At 42.2% G+C, this 22727-nt stretch overlaps 1 protein-coding gene across 4 annotated transcripts in view; it reads left to right on the forward strand.

Annotated features, from left to right (window-relative positions):
* ldb1b (LIM-domain binding 1b) overlaps positions 1-22727 on the forward strand; it is a 26609-nt gene extending 3882 nt beyond the window's left edge. Inside the window, exons 2-12 of one of the 4 annotated variants that reach the window (XM_031288852.2) lie at positions 1243-1419; positions 14922-15024; positions 17790-17834; positions 18144-18219; positions 18305-18407; positions 18563-18735; positions 19260-19382; positions 19492-19575; positions 20360-20483; positions 20579-20724; positions 22018-22727. In XM_031288852.2, coding sequence (XP_031144712.1) covers positions 1392-1419; positions 14922-15024; positions 17790-17834; positions 18144-18219; positions 18305-18407; positions 18563-18735; positions 19260-19382; positions 19492-19575; positions 20360-20483; positions 20579-20724; positions 22018-22248 — 1236 coding nt within the window. In that variant the 5' untranslated portion in view covers positions 1243-1391 and the 3' untranslated portion in view covers positions 22249-22727. Of the gene's footprint in view, positions 1-1190; positions 1420-9005; positions 9205-12088; positions 12483-14921; positions 15025-17789; positions 17835-18143; positions 18220-18304; positions 18408-18562; positions 18736-19259; positions 19383-19491; positions 19576-20359; positions 20484-20578; positions 20725-22017 lie in introns of those variants that run through there. The other 3 variants (XM_036000826.1, XM_031288851.2, XM_031288853.2) reach the window with 3 other exon arrangements.

The following is a 22727-nucleotide window of genomic DNA, read 5'->3' on the forward strand; positions in this document are numbered from 1 at the left end:
AATACACATTTGGTGTGGCAGTAAGTTATAGAGAGTATTTACAACAGCAGGACGATTTATGTGGGATGGACTCAAAATGAACTACAGTGTCCATGTTCATGGCAATGAAGGAGCATGTCAGTTGGCGACTCCCTCTTTTACACACACACACACACACACACACACACACACACACACACACACACACACACACACACACACACAAACTTGTGCATTTAACGGAGAAAGACAAATGACATAGTGATGGAAGACATATTAGATCGTGATGAGACAGTGGGAGGGAAAGGTAGAACGGAAGAAAGAGTAATAAGGAAAGAGAGGGGCAGCGGGGGAGGAGAGGGGGGAAGCAGGGCAGGAGAGATAAATGGCCCAGTAGACAGGAAGATGAGTAAAGCGAGGGAGCAACACTGTGTGGCATAATGCAGACAGAAAGACTAACGTAGCGAGAGAGTGAATGGGCGAGAAAGGGAGACGACAGAGAGAGCTGAGGCACGTCAATCGCCCCCTCCTCTCCCCTCCTCCCTTTGCCTCCACCCACCCCCCCCCCTCGCTCTCCCTGCCATGTAGCAGACCTTCGCTGGATGGTAACAAGCCACTCAGATGGCTGCAGCACACACAGCCAGATTTCCCGAAGATCATTTAAACCTTCATGTGTGCACTTCTGTACGTGTGTGTGTGTGTGTGTGTGTGTGTGATTGTAGCAGCAGCAGTGAAAAACAGCCTCTACATATTTAAAGGAGAAAAAAGGACCCACATCACATGCTTGTTATTCTCTCAAATCTGCCTCTCAGGTCACTTTGACAGTCCACTCTCTCTCTCTCTCTCTCTCTCTCTCTCTCTCTCAAGCACTCAACCTCTCGTTCCCTCCCTTCCTCTTCCTCTCTTTCTCCTCCCACCTGAGCTGTAATTTGCAGGTCTGATGAGGGTGAGGGCAGAGCAGAGGCAGGAACAGAATCCTTCTCAGTCACACACACACACATACACACACACACACACACACACACACACACACACACACACACACACACACACACACGGTGTGATTCACAGTGTACAGCTACAACTGAGAGAATCCGATCCTTTGTGCTCTTTTTTAACCTCTTCTTCCCCTCTTTCTCTCTTTGCCTCCCTCGTCGTCACTCTCTCCTCCCTCCCTCTCTCCTCCCTCCCTCTCTCCCTCCCTCCCTCCCTCCCTTTGCTCCCTGGTGGTGTGTGTGTGTGTGTCTGTGTGTATGTGAACAGTGGGGATAACAGACGCTCATGTGAGCAGCCTCAGTGGCGGCAGCAGTGACTGGTGAGAAAGAGGAGAGAGTAGAAGAGAGAGGAAGAGAGCAGGGATAACAGAACCACCACCGTCATTCTGATCGGATTCACACCAGACATGTGAGAAGATGTCCGTGGGCGGCTGTGCATGTCCCGGTAAGTAGCTGCTGTGGTGATGGTTGCCGTTAACAACAGCCCTGCCGCTGCTGCTGCTGCTGTTGCCAGCAGCTGACTTTTTTCAGGTCGTTGTTGTTGTTGTTATATTTTAGTTGGTGAGTACAGCCGCTGCCGTGGCGTGACAGGGGCAGAGAAGGCAGGGAGAGAGGGGCCCTGGGGCTCTGTTTGCAAAGGCTCATGGGAGGTCACCCTCTGTGATGGCTGAGAGGATGGAGAGCAAAGAAAATACTAGAATAGGTGGATCAAAATGTAGTCTGTTTCATTGTCACTTTTTTTCTCTTCAGTCTGACAACAAAGTGATTTTTACTGTTGTTTAGTTTGGAGATTAAGGAGAAAAAGATCTTTGTTGGCGGTTGTTGCTATGGCACCACTAATGCTATACTTCTTCTCTTCCTCCGCCAGTTTGTTTTTGTTCTTGTTGCTTCTGCTGCTGCGCGTGATGATTTCTGACTGATGGCCCGGGTTAACAACAGAGCTCTTTTAAAGTCGGCACAGATGTTACACTCACTTATCCACAGTGTAAAAAAAACTGACTGGCCTCTCATGCCGAGATATCATACGAGAAAAAAAAAGAAGGATCAAAGTGTGACATTTAAAGGGCAAAGGTCACTGGCGCGGATCAAAGGCTTGCATGATTGATTCTGCACCTCGTCCCACACAAGCTAATACTGAATGTTTGTTTGTTTCACAGCTCACACAGGAGTATATCATTTTAGGGTACATAAAGAGTGTGATGAGGACAATACAGTCAGATACTTCTTATTCAGATTGAGCAGCAGTTTTTTTTGTCATTGACATGAAAATGCAGCATCACCACATTTGTTTGCCTGGTAATCAGTTTCAGCATTCCTAAAGATGTAACTCCTACACTCGTTGTTGTATAATGGCCTTGTTTGTTTCCATCCTCTTTTGCCCACAAGTCCTTCTCTTTCTTCTTGAATTCATGGCAGGTCAGTGAGTGCATTCGTGAGAGGTAGAAGGGCAGAGATGTACTGACCTTGTCTCACATGTTACAATCACTTGCATCACCATTTGTTTATTGCTGCTGCTTTCGATCACATCCACTTCCCCTCGTGTTTCTGTCCTCTCTAGACCCGTTGAGAATTAGAACAGACAACCCGGTTTCATTTCAGGCCTAACTTAAAAGTAAATCGACATCATAACAAAACTCTGCAGTCAGAGTTGTGCTTGTCACTATTTTTAATAAAATTGGTTAAAGTTGAGTAACAGCCTCTGGGCTTCTGGGAGCTGAGCCACCGAGAGCCACCTGCAGGGAGTAATATCCATCATATTAGACCACCATATTGAGAGGTGTGTGACTTGTTCACCATATGTGAAGGCTGAGGAACTCCCTGCAGTCCCCAAACTGTTGTGTTTAGGTGTCTAGTGCCTGACAGCAAACAGATAATTCTTCTCATTTTATTAGCTTTAACCAGACAGAGGAGGAAAGAAAAAGAGGAATCAAGGTCTAGGAATAAACCCTGTGCTGCTGAGCCTGTAGCAATATATTAAGTGTTACAGCGATTTATGTTGCACTCCTGATAGGACGTGTAGGACATAAAATATAATCCTATAGCTGAAAATGTATTGTAATGTATATATAGATGTGTTTAGAACCTACTGCCACATAATATACATCAGCAGGAGAGGAAGAAGTAAGTGTGTGTGTGTGTGTGTGTGTGTGTGTGTGTGTGTGTGTGTGTTGGGGGGGGGGGGGCTACCAGGCCACAGTGGCCCCGCTGTGGTCAATCCTCAAACAGCCGGCATGTGGATACAGAAATTTAGCCAACCACACATCCAGTATCAGATTCCCCTGTTTTTCAGTCTCGACTTTAATCATTAGAAAGATGGAAACTCTAACTGGTTCCATGTATTGCGGTTTGGAAACTCTTTTGCTGACAGATTATTTCAAAGGCGGAAAGTTAAGAAAAGCTAATTAAGAGACAATGCCAACTCATCCTGGCCTCTAGAGTTGTATGTACATAGATGAATGAATGATGGAACAACACATAATTAAAGAAGAGAGAGAGAGAGAGAGAGAGAGAGAGAGAGAGAGAGAGAGATTGGCACTGTGATCAAACCAGACAGATTAGGTATCAGCAAGGACAAACTCTCTAGACACACCAGATGACAATTTGTCTTGAACACACAATGGCATAGGGAAACGTAGTGTACCAGTGTTAAATGTGTCTGCATGCACACAGGAGTTTGTGTGTGTGTGTGTGTGTGTGTGTGCGCACGCTTGTGTTTTTAATCTCTGCGCAGCGCCCCGTGCTATGAAGGCAAACGCTGCCACCTCAGCCGTTAAACAAGCCTGCACGGCAGAGGCGGGAGCGTTTGTTTAGAACCGGGCCTTAGCTATCTTGTGGTTAGATTGCATACTTAATCAACGTGGTCATGGAAATTTCCAAAATGACGTTATGACCGCACTCTTGTGCACTCCACTTTAGCTCTCATATTGTTCTCTCTGGTGTTCCCCTTTCTTTTCGCCTCAGTTTCTCCACTTTAGGGATTCTCCCTTTTTCAGTTTTTCTCCACATTTATTTTCAACTTACAGGAAAAAGGAGCGTAGAGTTGATTCTCCAATCTTATTTGACGCCATGGAAATTAACTATAACTTTAAAAAGGCAACATAAGTAATGTGTGAACTTTTTCAAAGACCAACAAGTCATTCATTTATATTCTATCATGCAAACCTGGAAGCCTGAAACAATGTGTGTGGTGCATAAAACTTTGCCTGCCTATACAACATGATGTAACTAAAAATCAACACTCCCTCTGAATATGGAACAATCACTTCATTCACTCATGTCAACTTTAAATGAACCCGAAGCTTGACCTTATACAGTGATGCTGCTTAATTTTCACACTTAAGCCAAGTTATCCCGCTCAACTTTCTTTATACATTTTAAACACCTAGAGAGGGTTGATAGATGCTAGATGATGATAGAAAATATAATATATTATAAAACTACAAAGTACTACTCTCTGTAGTTGTTCCTCTTCTCTTTCCCTCCTTGTTTACATTCCAGAGCCTGTTTAACACTGAAGGATCCTCCCCCTTCTTGTGTGGGCTCAGAGTGTGCGTGTGCGTGTGCGTGTGTGTGTGTGTGTGTGTGTGTGTGTGTGTGTACATGTGCCCCAACATGTGGATGACATAAACAGTAAAGCAGTGTGGAGATGTGCTCCGAGCTGCGATACATTCAGGAACAGAAGTTACAATACCGTATGCTCTCTACGGAGGTTTTGTGCTTTGTGGTCAATCGGACTCAACCCAAACCCATTACCCCCCTTCAACCCCAACTCCTTCACTTCTATTCTATCCCCCCCCCCCCCCCCCCCTTGAACACTGTTTCACAAAGCAGTATGTGTATATACCTTCATCCTTCCTTCCCCTTTGCCTCCTCCCCTCAGCAACTCTTTCTCTTTGACTCCCCTGATTGCTAGCGTATGTTGCCTGGCTGGCTGACTAGATGAGGGGACGGGAGGGGAGGGGTGGGGGGTAAGGAGGGAGGAGAGGGAGGAGAAGGGGAGAGAGAGTGAGGGAGGAGAGAAGGGGGAAGGGACTGTGCCCTCTCATGCAGAGAGTCACATGGTGTCCCTGATTGGAGGAAAATGAGTAAAGACTGCATCCCGGCTGAAATGGCAACAGACAAAAAAAGCACAAAGGCTGAGCTGTTTAGAAACGGGTTGCACAACAAGAGAGCCTGAAGAGGAGGAGGGTGTGACGGAGGGAAGGAGGAGTGAGCAGATACTGAAGAGAGATGTGGATTAAGAGAGAGGTAGAGGAAGATGAGGAGGGAGGGTGGCAAGAAAGAGAAAACAGGAGAGAAGAGAGGTGACGGGGGAGGGGGGGGAGTGATGGGCAGGCAGAGAGCAGAAGAGCCAAGAAAAGAGAGGCAAGTGGGAGATGAGCACCAAAGGAGCGCAGGAGTGGGTGGGAGGGAGAGAGAGAGGGTGAGACAGAGTGAGAGAGAGAGAGAGAGAGAGAGAGAGAGAGAGATCAGACTGTGTTTCTATGTTTTCTGCAAGACTGAGCGGTGACGTGATTGGCTGGGGGGGGGGGGGGGGCAGACCTGACTCTGAGATCAGAGACAGACAAAATGGCTCCCAGAGAACAGAGAACGCAGCATCAGGGCACTGTCATCTCCCTTCACACAGCTGTCAGCTGACACCAGCCGCCGCTACACACATCTGAAAGACACACACACACACACACACACACACACACACACACACACACACACACACACACACACACACACACACACCTCTTAAAGGCTAAGCCACCTGCGAAATGCCAGTGCAAGGGGAAAAACTGAAGATGATGGCCAATAATGCAGATCATTAAGTTGCTATAATATGTACATGTAATTTTTTAGGACATACTTTTTTTTTATGAAACACAGATGATATACATTATTGACAAACTGGCACACAACAGAGCCTTCTTTCTGATTTAATCCCTTCACCCATTGGCCTGTACTGACATGTGACACGCTCGCTGCTGAAGTTCCCTTGTTGCAGTGTGTCTGTGTTCTCCTGCCAGAGAAAATCCTGAGTAGGGAATTCACCCAGTTAGTGAGAAAATACTGTAAGGCAGCATGAAAACAAACACACTGGCTCACTGTGGCCACAAGAGGGCGCTGTCGTCAAAGGACAGCCTCTGATTGTAGGTCAGTTCTAATTTCTTCCCCCTATGATGATGCATGGTGAAGTCCTGACTGTAAATCAAATGGAGAATGATCACAACAGCATCATTTGCATACATTTTCACTTATAAAGCTCATTTGCATAACAACTTTGATTATTGTCCTTTTATGTAAAATTATTGTGCTTTTATTTGCTCTTGCAAAGGAGCTGCATCAATAACAATTTTCTGTCGGACAGATAAGATAAGTAGTGGTGTGCGCCCAGATTGCTCAGTTGGTAGAGCGGGCGCACATATGTAGAGGTTTAGTCCTCGACGCAGCGGTGCGGTTCGACTCCGACCTCGGCCCTTTGCTGCATGTCATTCCCCTTTCTCTCCCCTTTCATGTCTTCATCTGTCCTGTCAAATAAAGGCCTAAAATGCCCCAAAAATAATCTAAAAAAAAAATAAATAAAAAGATAAGCAGTGGTGGAAGATGTATTCTGATCTTTTACTCAAGTTAAAGAAGCTATAGAAAAATGCCAAAATACTTCAATTAAGTGTAAAAAGTAAAAGTACTCATTATGCAACAAAAACAATGCCCCTATGAGTGTTTTGTTATTTATTATATTTTTTTATTATTATTATTAACCAGGGGTGGGCGATAAGAAAATCTTCCATGATGGTATGTGTAATGATATTGAAGTCAGTGGTAAATTTTCTGCATTCTGCAAATTGAGTGTTTATGGATAAAATAACCACATGGAAATGTCTGTGTTTAGCGACTCCAGAAAATGAAATACATGACAAATGAAGATATTTTTATTACATTAATGTAAAAATTATATAAAAATCAAATATTGCCATGAAGCATTGTAGGTATCATTTTTAATTATGATGGCCGTTTTGATAATAGTAATTACAAAACAAGTCAAGCAAGCTGGGAGAGCGATGTTTAGAGCAAACATAATAATCATAATCAAAGCTTGCAGACTAAGGTTACCTGTAGACATCGGTGCTGGTTGACCAGCTGATTCTCCTTATGTACGGTATGGGGTTCCCATAATCTCGAACAAATTGAAAGATTGCTTTAAAAAATATTTTAAGTTTATTGCACAAGAACAGAAACACAGCAAATTGCGCTGTATATGGGGGTGAAATTTGCAGTCGGGAGAGATTTTTGATAGAATTGTGCGTATGATAATTATTTTTCTAATAAAAGTAAATCAGTAAAAGTATTTTTGGTTCATTTAAAGAGTTGTGCCCAAAACAATATATATTACAATGTGTTTAAGTTGCTAAAGAAACTGTACATATCAGCAAAAATTAATTTCTAATGTTAAAAACGTAATAATTGATGAATGTTCTACAATTGTGGCATGATTGTGGAGAATACATACATTTTGAGGTTAACCTCAGCCCTGTGTACAATCTGTCAGAATTTAGACGTGGTAGTCGTAATCTGCTAATTCCAAAGATATATTAATGTCACAACACTGTGCTCTTAGTTTGACAGGAGATCAATGTGACAAGTGTCATTATTATATATTATTTTGTTCTGGTTTTGAAGATGAGAGAAACGGATTAGTTAAACATCACTATAGGATTAATTCAAGCACTTTTTTATTATTCAACACTAAGAACATAGGAGTTAACCAAGCTTATTAAGTTAATTTATTTTGCTTTCAGGAAACATCTAGGGGAGGAAGTAAATGTATCTTTATCAGCTATAGCTGTTACTATCTCACTAGTAGCTTCAACTGGATTTGGCTCTCTTGCTTTGACTGTTTGGTTTGGTTTTAAGATGCTCTCTAAATTATACATTTCTATGGCATAAATCATATGTTAAAACAAATGTCAACGAGTTAGAGCCTGTCTTGAATATTTTGACTTGACTAAGTATGTAGTTACAAAGTTACTAAGTATGTACTTACCAATTATTCATGTGTAAGTAGCATTTTTATGTTATGTTGTAGGCCGAGGTGAAGATAATCACAATTACATTATATATTGTAGTGTTTAATTTGTAACAGTGAAACCTATTTCTGTCATATGTTTTGTATGTAAAATCTGAAACAGTAAAAGATGTCAGATAAATGTAGTTGAGTATATGAAAGTACAATATTGCCTTTTGAAATGTAGTGGAGTAGGAGAGTAAATGATAGCCCAACATGTAAGTAAAGTGAGGTACCACTGCAGATAAGTGTCAGTGATTCTGACTCAACAGACTCTTTGATCTAAAGCTGGCCAATGTTCTCTGTTAGCTTATTCCTTCCCAAAAAAAAGTGGCAGCTTGTCCTTTGGATCTTTTATCAGAGCTGAATCAGACAGATAGATCTCTGTCTCTCCATCTGATCCAATAACATAGTAAAGAAGCCTGAGCTGCCAAGTGTATAAAGTCTGGCAGACAGCGGCCACTGAAAAGAGCCCCGGAGAGATTTAACTATAGCTTCCATATATAGGAATGGGACTATCTGTGCTATTGATGTGTTTACAGTATGTCTGACTTTATAATTATGAAGTGGTAACAATTCTATAGCTTTGGCATTGCATTCAGGGAAAAAAATATAGTGTAATCTATAAAGACAGTGTTTTTTTGTTTTTATTCCTGTTTGGGGGGAAAAAAAACTATGAACTGATGTAACTCTCATTAAAGGTTAACTCTCATCTTTAAGCTGGGATCAGTTTAGTAAGGGCTGTTACTACACTCATACCAACACGAGACTGTCTCCAGATCAGCGTTTAAGTCTGTGTTGAAGGGAGGACGACTGGTTGTTATCAGAACTCTGGCAGATGTGTGTTCCGTTCAGTTTCCTGTTGACTAGTGAGTGGAAGTGACAGTGGCTGGATGTGGCTGCACACATTTGCACATACACAGGGGGCATGTGCATGAGAGCACACACACACACACACACACACACACACACACACACACACACACACATACTGTAGGCATACCCCCCCCCCCCCTCCCTTGTGCCCCTGAGCCTGACAGTCTGGACATGGGAGATATCAGAAAAAGGGAGAGGCATGAAAACAGAAACCAAGTCTTTGAGTTAGATCAGTATATAGCTGTGAAAGTGCATTTTTGGGTGACAAAATGGCAATGTCAGAACAGCTTGAAACTGAAGGAGGTAAGTCTCTCTTTCTGACCTTTTCCTTGTTGTCTTTCTCATAGCTGATTCAGCGACAAAAAACCCTAAGGTCAAACCAAGCAAAACAGCCAAAATAAGAAGATGTCTTATTGTTTTTCTTGATATATCTTTTGGTTTCTTGATGTTCAGAGAAATGCTGAACAAGTTTGACCCCTTTCTCTTTTTTTGTGTGACTTTGACAAAGGCGAATTAAACAAGTTGCACTTGTAGGTTTAAGTGTAAGCTCAGTGAAAACATCACATTGGGCACTTCAGGGAGTTAATTCAGCCACCGCACGCTCTAGCTTTAATCACTTATTGTACATGGATTTATGGCTTTAGGTGTGAATGTGTGACTGCAAGTTGGGAAGGCTAGCTTGTGAAGTGAAGGTTAGGCAGCTGTGTGTGTGTGTGTGTGTGTGTGTGTGGTTGGGGTGCTAGTTGAAGATAAGGCCTGCCCTATGCCTGAGAGCGAAAGAGACGGTGTGTGTAAGCCCTTCAAGCCTTTATCCTGACACACCTCCCACCCCCACCTCTTCTCCATCACCACACCACACACACATGCAGTGAGGATTAACCCCACCATGTACCATTTCAATGGGCAAGCTTTGGAGACACACACACACACACACACACACACACACACACACACACACACACACACAGAGGATTAACCCTTGTGTGTCCATTTCCATGGATGGTTCTTAGCTTCGCTCCGGTTGTGACAGCATTGACTGCTTGTGTTGCCATGGCTACAGGGGCCAGTGAATGTAAGATAGGCAAATCCACATAAGTCACCCACAACACACACTCTAAGCTACTACTGACTACACCTCCCCCTGGTACTACACACAAAGATGCTGCCAAAAGACTGACAGCAGGCTCGTGAGCTGTGAAGAGCTCGTGTCACAAGCTTACCATGGTCAAACCAATATACATAAACTCAGCCCAAGCATCTATGTTGCTAGTCTGTTAAGAGACAGGCCTTAGAGCAGCTTATCCTCTCTACATGTCTGGTTTCTGGGAGACACTGCACTTCACCATATTCAAGATTTCTTCCAGCACGAGTCTGCAAGCCTTCAATTTGTAAGGGAGTTATGTGCCAAGATCGCATATTCAGACAGAAAAGATCTGCAAATATGTCAGAATAGAGTGACACCCTCTGTTGTGAGATAGCAGAAAGGTAAACATACAATGAAAAATCATTATTCCTGGCTTTACTGTCTCAGAAAGGTCAGAATTTCCGAGACGATCAAGAAAATGGCTTGATTATGAGGCCCATATTTAAACAGCAGAGGAGTATGTCACTGGATTTAGGACAGATATAGGAGTGACATAATAGGGGTGGAATGGATGTTTGACTGATGGACTAAATGATAACATGGATGATAAATCAAATCATTGTTATTCCACTGACCATATTAACGTTAAAACAGCTGAAGTATTTACTTTAATTGATTACTAATATGTTTATCTTCATTATAATTCTTGCAATACTGCATTATTAGTGTCTTTCTTCTCTTCTTAGCTTTTCTTCTTTACCTTAAAACAAAAAAAATATAAATATTGGAGACTGGAGAGCACTTTAGCAATAAAGTATGTGAACAAAATCCAATATATCATGCCTACAATATCTAAATTTGTCAGATACCTTGTGGAACTGATCCTTGAAATTCACCCTGCAAACTAAAATTAATCTGAGCACTCATCTATAAAATATTTGTTTTAAAAGATGTTCCAGTTCACACTTCTCCACACAATCAGCATGGAGTACTAAATCAGAATAAAACTTACATAGTAAACATACGTATACACTCTTTATCTGTGGGTCACATTATTTAAAATTGTTCTCTGGAAAATAATTCCACTTCAACCAAAAGAATGTTAAATAGTGTTGTAATAATATTACCTATCAGCACCAGTATTCAGTTTCCATAGAGCGGCTCCCAAGAGCAGCTTAATTTGTGAATAAATCATTAATGAAACATTGTGTTTTCACTCCCTGTGTACATGGATAGTGTATAAATCAGAACTACGTTGGTGCTGGTGGTTGCAACGTCCCTAAATAATTGAGGCAGGGAAAAACACTTCCGTGTATGAAAGATTTTTTTCAACCTTGATATGGGATCACCTGTCAAAAATATCCCAGTCATCCTATAGGTGGTAACAAATTATCAAATATTATGACATACACTTGCATAAAGATATAAAAAACCACTGACCTAACACTACTTGTTCTTTTTATACCCCAACCATGGCCATATGGATGAGTCCTCGCTGGCTGTGATCTAAATATCTGATTATAATTTGATGCGATTTAAGCAGATTTGGAGGTCTATGGGATTCTCCTTTTGGCTTAGTGCTTCCTGTGTGTGTGTGTGTGTGTGTGTGTGTAGAGAGAGAGAGAGAGAGGGATTCCCAATGGTAATGGATTTACTGGTCTACCTTGGAGGCAGTTCAGTGTTCAAACTCAAAGACACAATTACTGGAAACAACCCAAGTCTGTTATAGGTACATGAAAGTTAATTTATTAGATCTCAATCTACTTTTGACTGATCAGACTGCTGCAGCGGCTGTGCATGCATCACCCTGCATGGACCCATAGTGCATATGACCGTGGTCTTGGCTGTCACTGTCTCAGTTCAGTTGTTTGCAGCAAGCTGATGTGCACTAATTAGGCAAACATGAAAACCACTTTGTAGTCAGCATGATGTTTATTTCCACACGCACTTCCACTCGACTGCATTAGGCCAATTCTCATCAGTGTCAGTTACAAGGAAGGAATGGGATGTAGAGAGGAGGAAGGAAGAAAAAAAAAATGCTTACCAGACAACCTTCATGTGCAGTTGTGCATTAGTGGGGGGAGGAGGAGAAGGGGGATAGGGTGGCTGGCGGTGCTGGGCAGAGGATTGAGGAGCAAATGCATTGCGGAGGGAGAGGAGGAGGAGGGCCTACAGCTATTGTTCATGTCCTCCCGTGAACAAAGGGCTCATCTGGGTCCGTATGTAAACCCACAGCAGGCTTCAGCCCACTGACAAGGCCTCATGCGGGACAAAACATAACCGACTGACTCCCGCAATTTAGGCCTTATTCCGTTTCAGTCTCACGGTTTGAGGAGATTTTTTTCATTGATCCTACTCAGAGGGACGTATTGTGTTGGTACGTTGCGTCCAGCCAACCGCCGTCCAGCGGGCCTATCCGTTTTTACGCACGGAGCGTACACACGGTCTATCATCACGGATCTGTAAACATCAATTTTCTGATTGGACTTCTTTGCAGGTAAAGGGTCGCTTTACCCGAACACACTCTTTGACTGCAATGTCTAGCTGATGTAGCGATTGAATGTGGTTTACGAGCTGCCGTGGTTGTAATGTGTAGTCTTATTTCGGTGCTTTCTCGTTAAAAAGGAATTTAACGCTAAGGCGTTAGCAAGACGGCTAACACCAGCCAACTGGTTACTGTTTTCTGGCTTGCTAACGTTAGCTAGCCGTGCAGGCCTATACGGATGATTTGTTACAGTCAACGTTTTGGTGGTTGAAGATGTCGTGGTTATTGGTCGTGTTTGGTCTATATTTACATGGCTGTGCATGGCTTGTTAAAATGAGTGCTGGTTAATAAGAAAAAGAGAGAATTACAGATACATTAACGGTTACGTGTTAGCATTAGGCGCTTGCTGCTTCTAATTGCCTTTGTAAGCAGACAACTCCACGTCAAGTGCGTTTCGACTGTTAAAGTTATGATATACATAGATGTTGAAAAGGGCACTTGAAGTACGGCTTAATAAAAAGCGTCAGATTTCGCAAAAAGTTTGCTAACGTAGGTTAATGGTTCAGTATAACAGCTATCGTTGGATAGGCTACTTATATGTTTGTCCCTCTAGCAATCATGGAGGCAGTCTGGAGTGGCAGGGGTCCCAAACCACTACAGGTTACTTTTATTTAAAGGAGACTTGTAATGCTGAATGGATTTTTGTGTTTTTAACAATGTTTTTAACATCCATGTTACTCAACAGTGGAGATGAGTTTTGTTCTTATGAGGCCACTGACCATTACTTCAAGCCAGGAAGATAATATGTGCATCTATAATATGTATATTGTATATGGTGTACTGCGTCTACTTATTTGTAAGGGAAATAGGAACATGATTCCCAGTGGAGGAAGTGGAGTCCAGCTGATGTGATTGTGACTGCCTGTCATTAACCGCTAACAGGAGAGGAGATGAGCTAATGGAGCTCTCAACAACTAATGGACACATAACCATTGATTATTTATTTATTTATCAAACCCATTTGTTTTCCTCTGTTGGTGCATCCAGCCCATAGCATAGCAGTGCTTGCTCACACAGTAAACAACTTGTTTTTACACAAAGTGAAGGTAGGGTTTCAAAATGGATGGGGGATGTATGGCCCTTTTCTCTCATGTAGAAGGGGCAACTGTTGTTTTGAATATCTGTGATCTTCTTCATAGAAAACGTAATAATTTACCTCTCATCTATAAGAACTATGGTATATATGTAGCTACTGTTTTGCATACAGTAGGAACATAGTAGAATAGAAACCAGTAGAGATGTAACTTCTCTCCATAAGAGAAGTTGGGTTTGGATTGGATACCAACATGATTTAGGAACACCAACCTGTGTGTCAGTGTGGCCCCTAAAGTTTGTGTTGGGCTGTGCTGTTTGTCCATCTCACTACAGTCTGTATGTAAAGTCATCAACCAAAATACAGAAAACAAGAGTCCTCTTTTTTAACCTCATCTCACAGAGGAGAGGTTGTTTTACTTTTTTGTCTTACCGTATACTAGAAGTACATATTTCACATCACTGTGCTTTTAAAATCAGATTTCCCTGCTTGAAAACATCCTATTAAACAATTAAAGCGTATCTCTTCCTGTCTGTGGCTCTAGGTATACCTCACACACACAAACCATGTGCACACACACACACAGAGAGTCAGGGATACACTTAATATGCAGAGACAAGATACAGAGACATTAATGAGGCGGGGCTTCACCATGGTGACCAAAGAGGTCGTGACCGAGCGGCCTGCACGCCTGGATGTCCTTTATAGGAGAGCTGGGCAATTAGAGTAGAACTGTGGATGTGGGGTCAATATTGATCTGTTTGTGTTTAGTATTATATAGTTATTAATGGAGAGCAGCAGTTTCTGTAGAAGTGTAGCAGGAGTGCATTGTTTACAAGAGGCTCTCTCATCATGTTGTTTTGTGTCGCTACGAAACAAGATTGGTGTATTGGGGATGACCTGTGAATGAGTGCAACCAACTGAAACTGGGCCATACTGGCCTGTTCAGGTTACATGTGCATTCACCCTCACACGATACAGTGGTTCTTTGTAAGTGTCACTCCAAAAGTTAATAACTATATTAGAAGTACCACTGTAATTCCCAAGGGTGTAGCAACTTCAGGTACCACCACCTTCTGTTCTCTCATTTATGTCCTTTCTTTTTCGGCTTATAATTTAGGCCCTTATTTACAACTGGGCCAACAACAACATACTTGTGTGTTGAAAGGTTTACAGTGTCAATCTTTAAATTTGTGGATTTATAAATACAGCATGTATTACCAGAATTGACTCATTCATTGTTTTATCTAATTTAGCTGTCACACCCTCAGGAGTTTTATTTGCCATTAGCTGTTTTATTGCCATTAAAAAAAAGTTAAAATTAAACAAAACATTTATGTTTCTCACCTCTCTTTCAGGCTGTTCCTCCAAGTCTTTCAAGCTGTACTCCCCCAAGGAGCCCCCCAACGGTAGCACTTTTCCCCCTTTCCACCCCGGCACCATGCTGGACAGAGACGTGGGGTGAGTTTTATGTCTGTGTTTCCTGTGTGTTTTATGTGTCTGCTCTGGGTGAGGAGTTCACAGTTCCAGCCTTGAAGAATCTTCGACAGGTGCTTGTATTATTGCATACAATGTTTACATAGCCTTGTAAATCCAGCCTCAATATCATGACTTTCATTTCCTCAACAATATGTTAGTCAGGAAAACATCCACTGGTAATCGATTTAGCTTGGCAGCTGGTAGTCTGGCCAGTCAGCAAACTGTAGAAAGTATATGGTGACGGCTACAACAAGCAGCGCTGTATTGTGAATTTGAGTTGCAGTGACTGGTTGTGTTTATTCAGCAGATTCACAGACTTTCTGAACAAGCGCTCGAGACATTTTAGATGTACATTCATTTTCAGAAGCTGTACATTTCTCAAGAAACTAGTTTCAGTGGATAGTTTTGGTTGTAATTTGATGTTTCCAGGACAACTGCAGTGTTTTACCGGTTAGAAATCTGAGGTAAAATCAAGGTACAGCCCATGTAGTGTTGTTTGTCCAGTCAGGTGCACCGACTGGACACTCATACTCCACTTTGACAGCATACCGTCACTTTCCAGGATCATGTGCTAAATTTGATTTTAGTGTAGCATAGAGTATACAGCACATGCTGGTATAACTAAAATTGTTCCGATACCAGAATCGGAAATGCCTCCAGTACTGCCTTAAATGCTGGTATCTGTGAGTATACGAGTCTATGAACAGCTCCGATGCCGTGTAATTTAGCCCCGAATAAACTACTTTAAAGTAGTTTATTTGTTATTTTCCGTTATGATTGACTGTTAAACTAGATAATAAAAGAAAGTTATATGGCATTCATTCTCTGTATGTATTTGCTCATGTTTTACAAAGGGTTTAACACTCCTGGGTTTATTGGTGATATTTAGCAAAAGAGGGCGCCTGTCAACATCCTGTCATTTGTTGAAAGGTTGATCCAATGGCCCGTATGTTTAAGTGTTAGAGGTGTGACGAGATCTTGTGATATTAAAACGATATCAGTACACAAGTGCAGAATTACGTCGGTACTATCGAGGACCAATTGACTCTAAATCAATCTGTGCCAAATTTCGGTACCTGAGAATGCATAAGAGAGCGTCTCTGTCCTCTCTGCATGTTTCACAGAGAGCGGGGTTCAGCTCCGACACATACACACACACATGCGGGAGGTGCGGTGCAGACGGAGCGAAGGTTACGTTGCCTCTGCCAAGTCACAGTGAAACACAACAATGCCGGTAAAGCGGACACAAGTGTGGTTACAGTTTTCAAAACTTCACGCAAGACATCGTTTGCTGCAGTATAATATAATAGCAAGATCGCCGTGCAGTTAATGTTACACTTCTGAGACAGACAGACAACTTTATTTATATAGCACCTTTCAGGAACAAGGCAATTAAAGTGCTTTGCATAAAACACTAAAGAGCAATTCAAAACGGTCATGAAAATAAAACGGGCTAAAAAAGAACAAGATACAAATACAAGAATAAAAGTCACAGTGCAGTGTAAGGCCAGCTACACACTGGATGCGTGGCGTTTCTGTTGCGTGTCAGCTGCGTGGCGGCTGCGTGGCGTTTTCTGTCTTTGCACACCAGAAACATGTCTGACACGGCGCTGCTGCTGCTAGCCTTGTCTGTACACATGTATGTTTCCCATTGATAAACTGCACTCAAACAGTAGTATACTTCATGTACATAAATATATACTGATTTGATTACAGCAAAGACAACATTGGCAGTATTGACGGCAAAATAGGCTACAGAATATTTCGTTCTGTATTGACAGGTGCAATATTTGAATAATAATAATAATAATTTTTTTTTTTTAATTACATTTATGTCAAAACCTAGAGGCTTTCAAACATCAAAATGTCATTTATTAACACGCTTGCGTGTCACGTGAAAAATAGGCGTCGGTCCTATTTCTAGCATGCACGTGTTTTCGGCGCGGCTCGAGCCGTGCCTGAGATGTGTGTGTCACGCAGGCAGTGTGCAAGCTCTAACCTGTTAACATGGGAGCCGAAATAAAAACAGACGCAGCCACGCAGCTGACACGCTCGCGCCACGCATCCAGTGTGTAGCCGGCCTAAGAAATAATTTTTTGATTACCAGGCTGTAGGCAGGGGTTTGGGAGGAGAGAGGGATGCCACAGTTATTAGGTCTGAAGAGGTTAGTTATACATGAGAGAAGCCATTTGAGTTTGTGGCAAAACCTTTTACACTGCTCATTTTTCATTTTGTGACTTTCGATTGAATAAAAGACAATTTTTTTCAGTCATATTTCATCATTTAAGTTTTCTTTAAAATAGTGTTTAAATCTTGTCTCGTTCTCGTGACCTGAGTGTCTCGTCACACCCCTATTAAGTGTAGTGTAATTTTAGCCACCCACTATCCAAGCAAATGCCTGTTGAGTTACAATGACTAGGGGAAATTGTGGACCAGCTGTGCTAGTGTTTATTGCTAAAATTGATTTGTCTTGACTTGTGTTGCTTAGTAAGGCTAGAGGGTATCCCTCTGCAGGATTGTGTGCTGTGCGTCAAAGCTTGTCTTGCAGTAAGCAAGTCTGCTACAGTTGGTGAATGTGTTTGTGTGTGTATCTGAGAAATGTTATTATTTACTGTCTCCTTGTATCATCCAGTTCTTGCCATGTTTGGCTTGGGTCCCAGAGTTGTAAAGACAGACAAGCTCCTGGAGCAGGGGCATATTAGCACTATAGCTAAATGTAATAATCTCTCTGTCTCTTGTTTCTCCAGTCCCACCCCAATGTATCCTCCCACATACCTGGAGCCCGGGATAGGGTAAGACTGCATTGTTTTCCCATATCTCCAGCTGGTGTGAAAAGGGCAATAATAACACAAGTAAAGATTAGTTCTTGGGAAGTTGTGCTCTTATCTCACTTTTAAAATAGATTTTGTATTTAGTCTGTGACGAGGCTAAACTAGGTGGTGTAACAGCCCTAAAAGTATGGAGGCCGCAAGAGCTTTAACATTGCTGCGATCATTAAAGATAAAAGTGAACAAAATAAATCGTACGAATACCACAAGCTAAATGTTCTCCACCCCTGTCCTGCTTTTCTTTTCTCCTCCTGTTTTTCTATGATGGACCAGGAGGCACACACCATATGGCAACCAGGCAGACTACAGAATATTTGAACTCAACAAACGGCTACAGAACTGGACAGAGGTTCGTAGGCACACACATGCAACACTCAAAAGCAATCCAATCAGTTAGTTGGTAACTGATTAATTTTCTCCTCCGCGCCCTGTAGGAGTGTGATAACCTGTGGTGGGATGCATTTACTACAGAGTTCTTTGAAGATGATGCCATGTTGACCATTACCTTCTGTCTGGAGGATGGACCCAAGCGTTACAGTAAGAAACAAAGTCGCTGGAACATACTGCCTCTCTGTTTCATACATATACCGTCCCTTTAACCCAAAGTCTTACAGTCAGAAATGGATTGCATACTATAACTTGCCAATTTCCTCCTGTCTCATGCCCCTTGTGTTTTCTCTCCTCCTCTGAAGCAATTGGTCGGACGTTGATTCCAAGGTACTTCCGGAGTATATTTGAGGGCGGTGCCACTGAGCTCTACTATGTGCTGAAACATCCCAAGGAGTCCTTCCATAATAACTTTGTCTCCCTTGACTGTGATCAGTGCACCATGGTCACTCAGAATGGAAAGCCCATGTTCACACAGGTGTGTGTATGCATCTCTTGCTATTATTCTGTCCACCCCTTGTTTAAATAAATGTATGGCTATTTCTGTCAATAATACGGCTTAGAAAACAACTTTGCATTACACAGATATTACTGAATACAAATGACTGGTACATTTTTATACGAAATAGAAACTTTTTAGCTTGTGACTCCTAAACAGAAGCAATGCACACACTTATACAAAAACAGTGCAAACATTTGAAAAAATGTGTTAAAAGCCGCTTTAGGTTTAGCCTGAATGGTTGTTAACTTTAGCTCCTTACCATATGGATGCATACCTCCCTTGAAGGGTCATTGTGGAGTAAAGCCTAAGTCTAAGCCTCCTTGCAAGGTGGCTGCAAGCAACTTAATAGTTTGGAAGCCTTTCTCAAGCGATTATGTGATCACCCCACCACACAACCCTAGTGTTAAAAATGTAATGTTTGCTTTACATCTGTGGGCAGCGGTGCAGCTTTTACCCGTCTCTCTCTCTGACACTACCCTGTGTCCTCTGAACTGCTGTAGGTGTGTGTAGAAGGCCGCTTGTACCTGGAGTTCATGTTTGACGACATGATGAGGATAAAGACGTGGCATTTCAGCATCAGACAACACCGTGAACTTATCCCCCGCAGTATACTGGCAATGCACGTGAGTGGATACAGAGGGGAGTGGGAATGGCCACACGTAGTTTACTGACTGTATATAATGTGTGTGTTTGTGTGTCAGCTTTGTAATCTGTCCCCTGTTGATTCCTCAGGCCCAGGACCCACAGATGCTGGACCAGCTGTCCAAAAACATAACAAGATGTGGCCTCTCAAACTCCACCCTTAACTACCTCCGAGTAAGTGATGCACACACACAACATTTTACCTTTTAAAATGATGCTGGTCTTGAATGTTTTTTTCTCTTCATTGTGTCTTGATTATGGTCACTTTTTTATTGGTGCCTTTTATGTTCAATTTAATGTTCAACTTGTTCAATAAAATATTTTAGAATTCAACAAGCAATTTGCTTTATTTTAGCAGAATATTTAAAGCAGCAGAAAGGCAGAAATGAGTACACTTTAATATCTTTATCACAAGTAATATTGTTATTGTGATATTCAACCACGTTATCGCATATTTTCCTCATATCGTGCAGCCCTAATGATGCTCCAGTACATCCAAATCTTGGGCTTCTTTTATTGAGGCACTAAAGATAGATGTGTAGATCGTTTTTGACCAGTGCTGGCACTTTATAGCAATGTTTTAATGATTGAGTGGATCTTGTGTTTTACCAACATACACAGAAGTCTGCACAGGTTGGACAGGAACTGCAGGTCTAGTGTTGTTGTTTACAGACGCTGTGATAGTCAGAATCTCATGCCTGCAAATGTAAAAGTGGTGCATGGCATTGTTGAAATTGGTCTCACTTGAGTCATGTTTATTTTTTTTTGCTTCCAGTATTTTATGATCAGATTTTCCAATCTGAGAATTTTCAAGTCCAAAGATGAGGTCATTTCATCTTGAACACGAGCTGATAATAATGATGATGCTTGATCAATTGGAGTATCTCTAATGATCCTAAAACATCTTAAAACACTGTGTAATCTCTAACCTGTTGCCTCTCTTTGTTCCCTGCTCCAGCTGTGTGTGATTCTGGAGCCCATGCAGGAGCTGATGTCCAGACACAAGACATACAGCCTCAGCCCCAGAGACTGCCTCAAGACCTGCCTCTTCCAGAAATGGCAGAGGATGGTGGCACCACCAGGTAGGTAAACAACATGCACAGATAAAGCCACACACAACCACATAAACCCACAGGAAATGTATCTGTAACTCTCTTGCTTCATCCCTTCTCTGTAGCTGAGCCATCAAGACAGGCGCCAAACAAACGGCGGAAGCGTAAGATGTCGGGTGGCAGCACCATCAGTGGAGGAGGAACTAATAACAACAACAACAACAAAAAGAAGAGCCCTGGCAGTGGCTTCCCTCTGACCAGCCAAGTTCCAGTGAGTACATCGCTGCTGTCTAGTGTCGGCACTCTGCTATTACACCTCCGACTGAAACATTACCACTATGTTTATAGATAAACTGTCGCATTGATTCATTAAGGGACGTTCACATGTCACAATGCCAACGACAGTGCCTATAACAAGTATTCCCCTCAGGACATTTGTTTTGTTTCAAGTGAAAACAAACACACACACACATATATATTAGGGCTGTCAATCGATTTAAAAAATCTAATTAATTACATACTCTGTGATTAATTAATCGAAAATAATCGCATACATAATTAACGGTGCCTGAACCGATACTTTTTAAGAAAGTAAAAAAAGAAAAGAAAACAAAGGGTACTAAACAACAGTCAGTGACATTAAAGAACGGCTTGTTTATTGCTAAGGCCATATGGTCAAAATGAAATGATTTAATAATAATGTATAACAATAACTTATTTCACTAGTAAATTGCTGTTGAACGACAAAAACAACCACCAGATGGGAAAGGGACATTTACAATAACTTCAAATGCACCACGAGACTGTAGTTTACCAGTTTCATTGAACGCACCGTCTGTGTCGTTTCTCCAACGGCAGCTGCAGATTGTTACATACCAGTGTTGAATCCTCTACTATATATATATATATATATATACACAAATATTAACATATGACACAATCATTACACAATTATTATAAATGAATCATCAGCCAATTTTTAAAAAAAGTGAAACCAGTTGAATGGAGAGGAAGGTGTGACGTGATTTAGAGATAAATACACCTGTATCATGAGAATCTAACAGCTGATCTAACCTTTCTGCAAAAACTACATCGTAAAGACAAAAGCACATTATAAACAAAGATTATGACAAACTTAAGTAAAGTTATTAATGAGGGAAAGAATACAGGACATTTTAAGCGACATCGAATACAGTGCCTGTTAAAAAAAAACTCATGACATTGGGCTAGTTTTTGACAGAAGGCGTGTGGGAGATGATGAAATTAAGTGGAAGAAAGTTACATGGTCTAATGAGACCAGATGAAGCATGTTGGCTGTGATATTAAATGCTATGTTTGGTGTAAGCCAAGTAAATTTGCAACAGCAGAAACACTGCAACATGGCTACACCAATAGACTTTATGGTGGGGACGGGCTTGAGAAAGTAGCTGTATAGGCAAAGGATAAATTTATACTTGTACACAAGAAGGGATCAGTTTACTTTGCTCTCTATGACGGGACTGCTGTTACACCCTCCACTGAAACAATATATTGATTGCTGTGCTTCTGTTTTGCGTTTCTGCAGGATGTGATGGTGGTGGGAGAGCCCACGCTGATGGGAGGGGAGTTTGGTGACGAAGACGAGCGTCTGATCACAAGGCTGGAGAACACGCAGTTCGACGCGGCCAATGGCATTGACGACGAGGACAGCTTCAACAACTCTCCGGCGCTGGGCTCCAACTCGCCCTGGAACAACAAGGCGCCCTCCAGCCAGGAGAGCAAGAGCGACAACCCCACCTCACAGGCATCGCAGTAGAGCCCAGAGCCCCGCAGCCTCAACACAAACCCCCACCCCGACAGCCACGAGTGCAACAGCCCATCGCCTGATCAACAACCCAGACATCCCTGTAGAGCTCAGATTCATCACACGCAGTTGGCCCAAAGGGGGGCTCAGCATATCTCAGACAATGTCACTGAGCCATTGCTAGGACTTCCTATTTACATTTAGGCACCGGGTCCCACCTCTGTCTCCCGTTTCGTCATCTCACACTCAAAATTTCCCATCTCACTAATTTTCTGTTTAAACAGCGACTGGGTAGATGACAATGGAGGCACAGGGATTTAAACCAGGGGAGAACTGTGCACACTAAACTGTCCATACAGACCTTCACATGTAGGCAGATGGAGGGGATGGTGTCAGCGGGGCTTTGAGATGGTGGCGAGTTGCTTAGGGACCACTTGTCCACCCGTCCTCTAAACATGGCTCTCAATTCTGGTCTGCTCTGTTGACGTCAA

The sequence above is a fragment of the Sander lucioperca genome, chromosome 4 (assembly GCF_008315115.2).
Source record: "Sander lucioperca isolate FBNREF2018 chromosome 4, SLUC_FBN_1.2, whole genome shotgun sequence".
NCBI lineage: Eukaryota > Metazoa > Chordata > Actinopteri > Perciformes > Percidae > Sander > Sander lucioperca.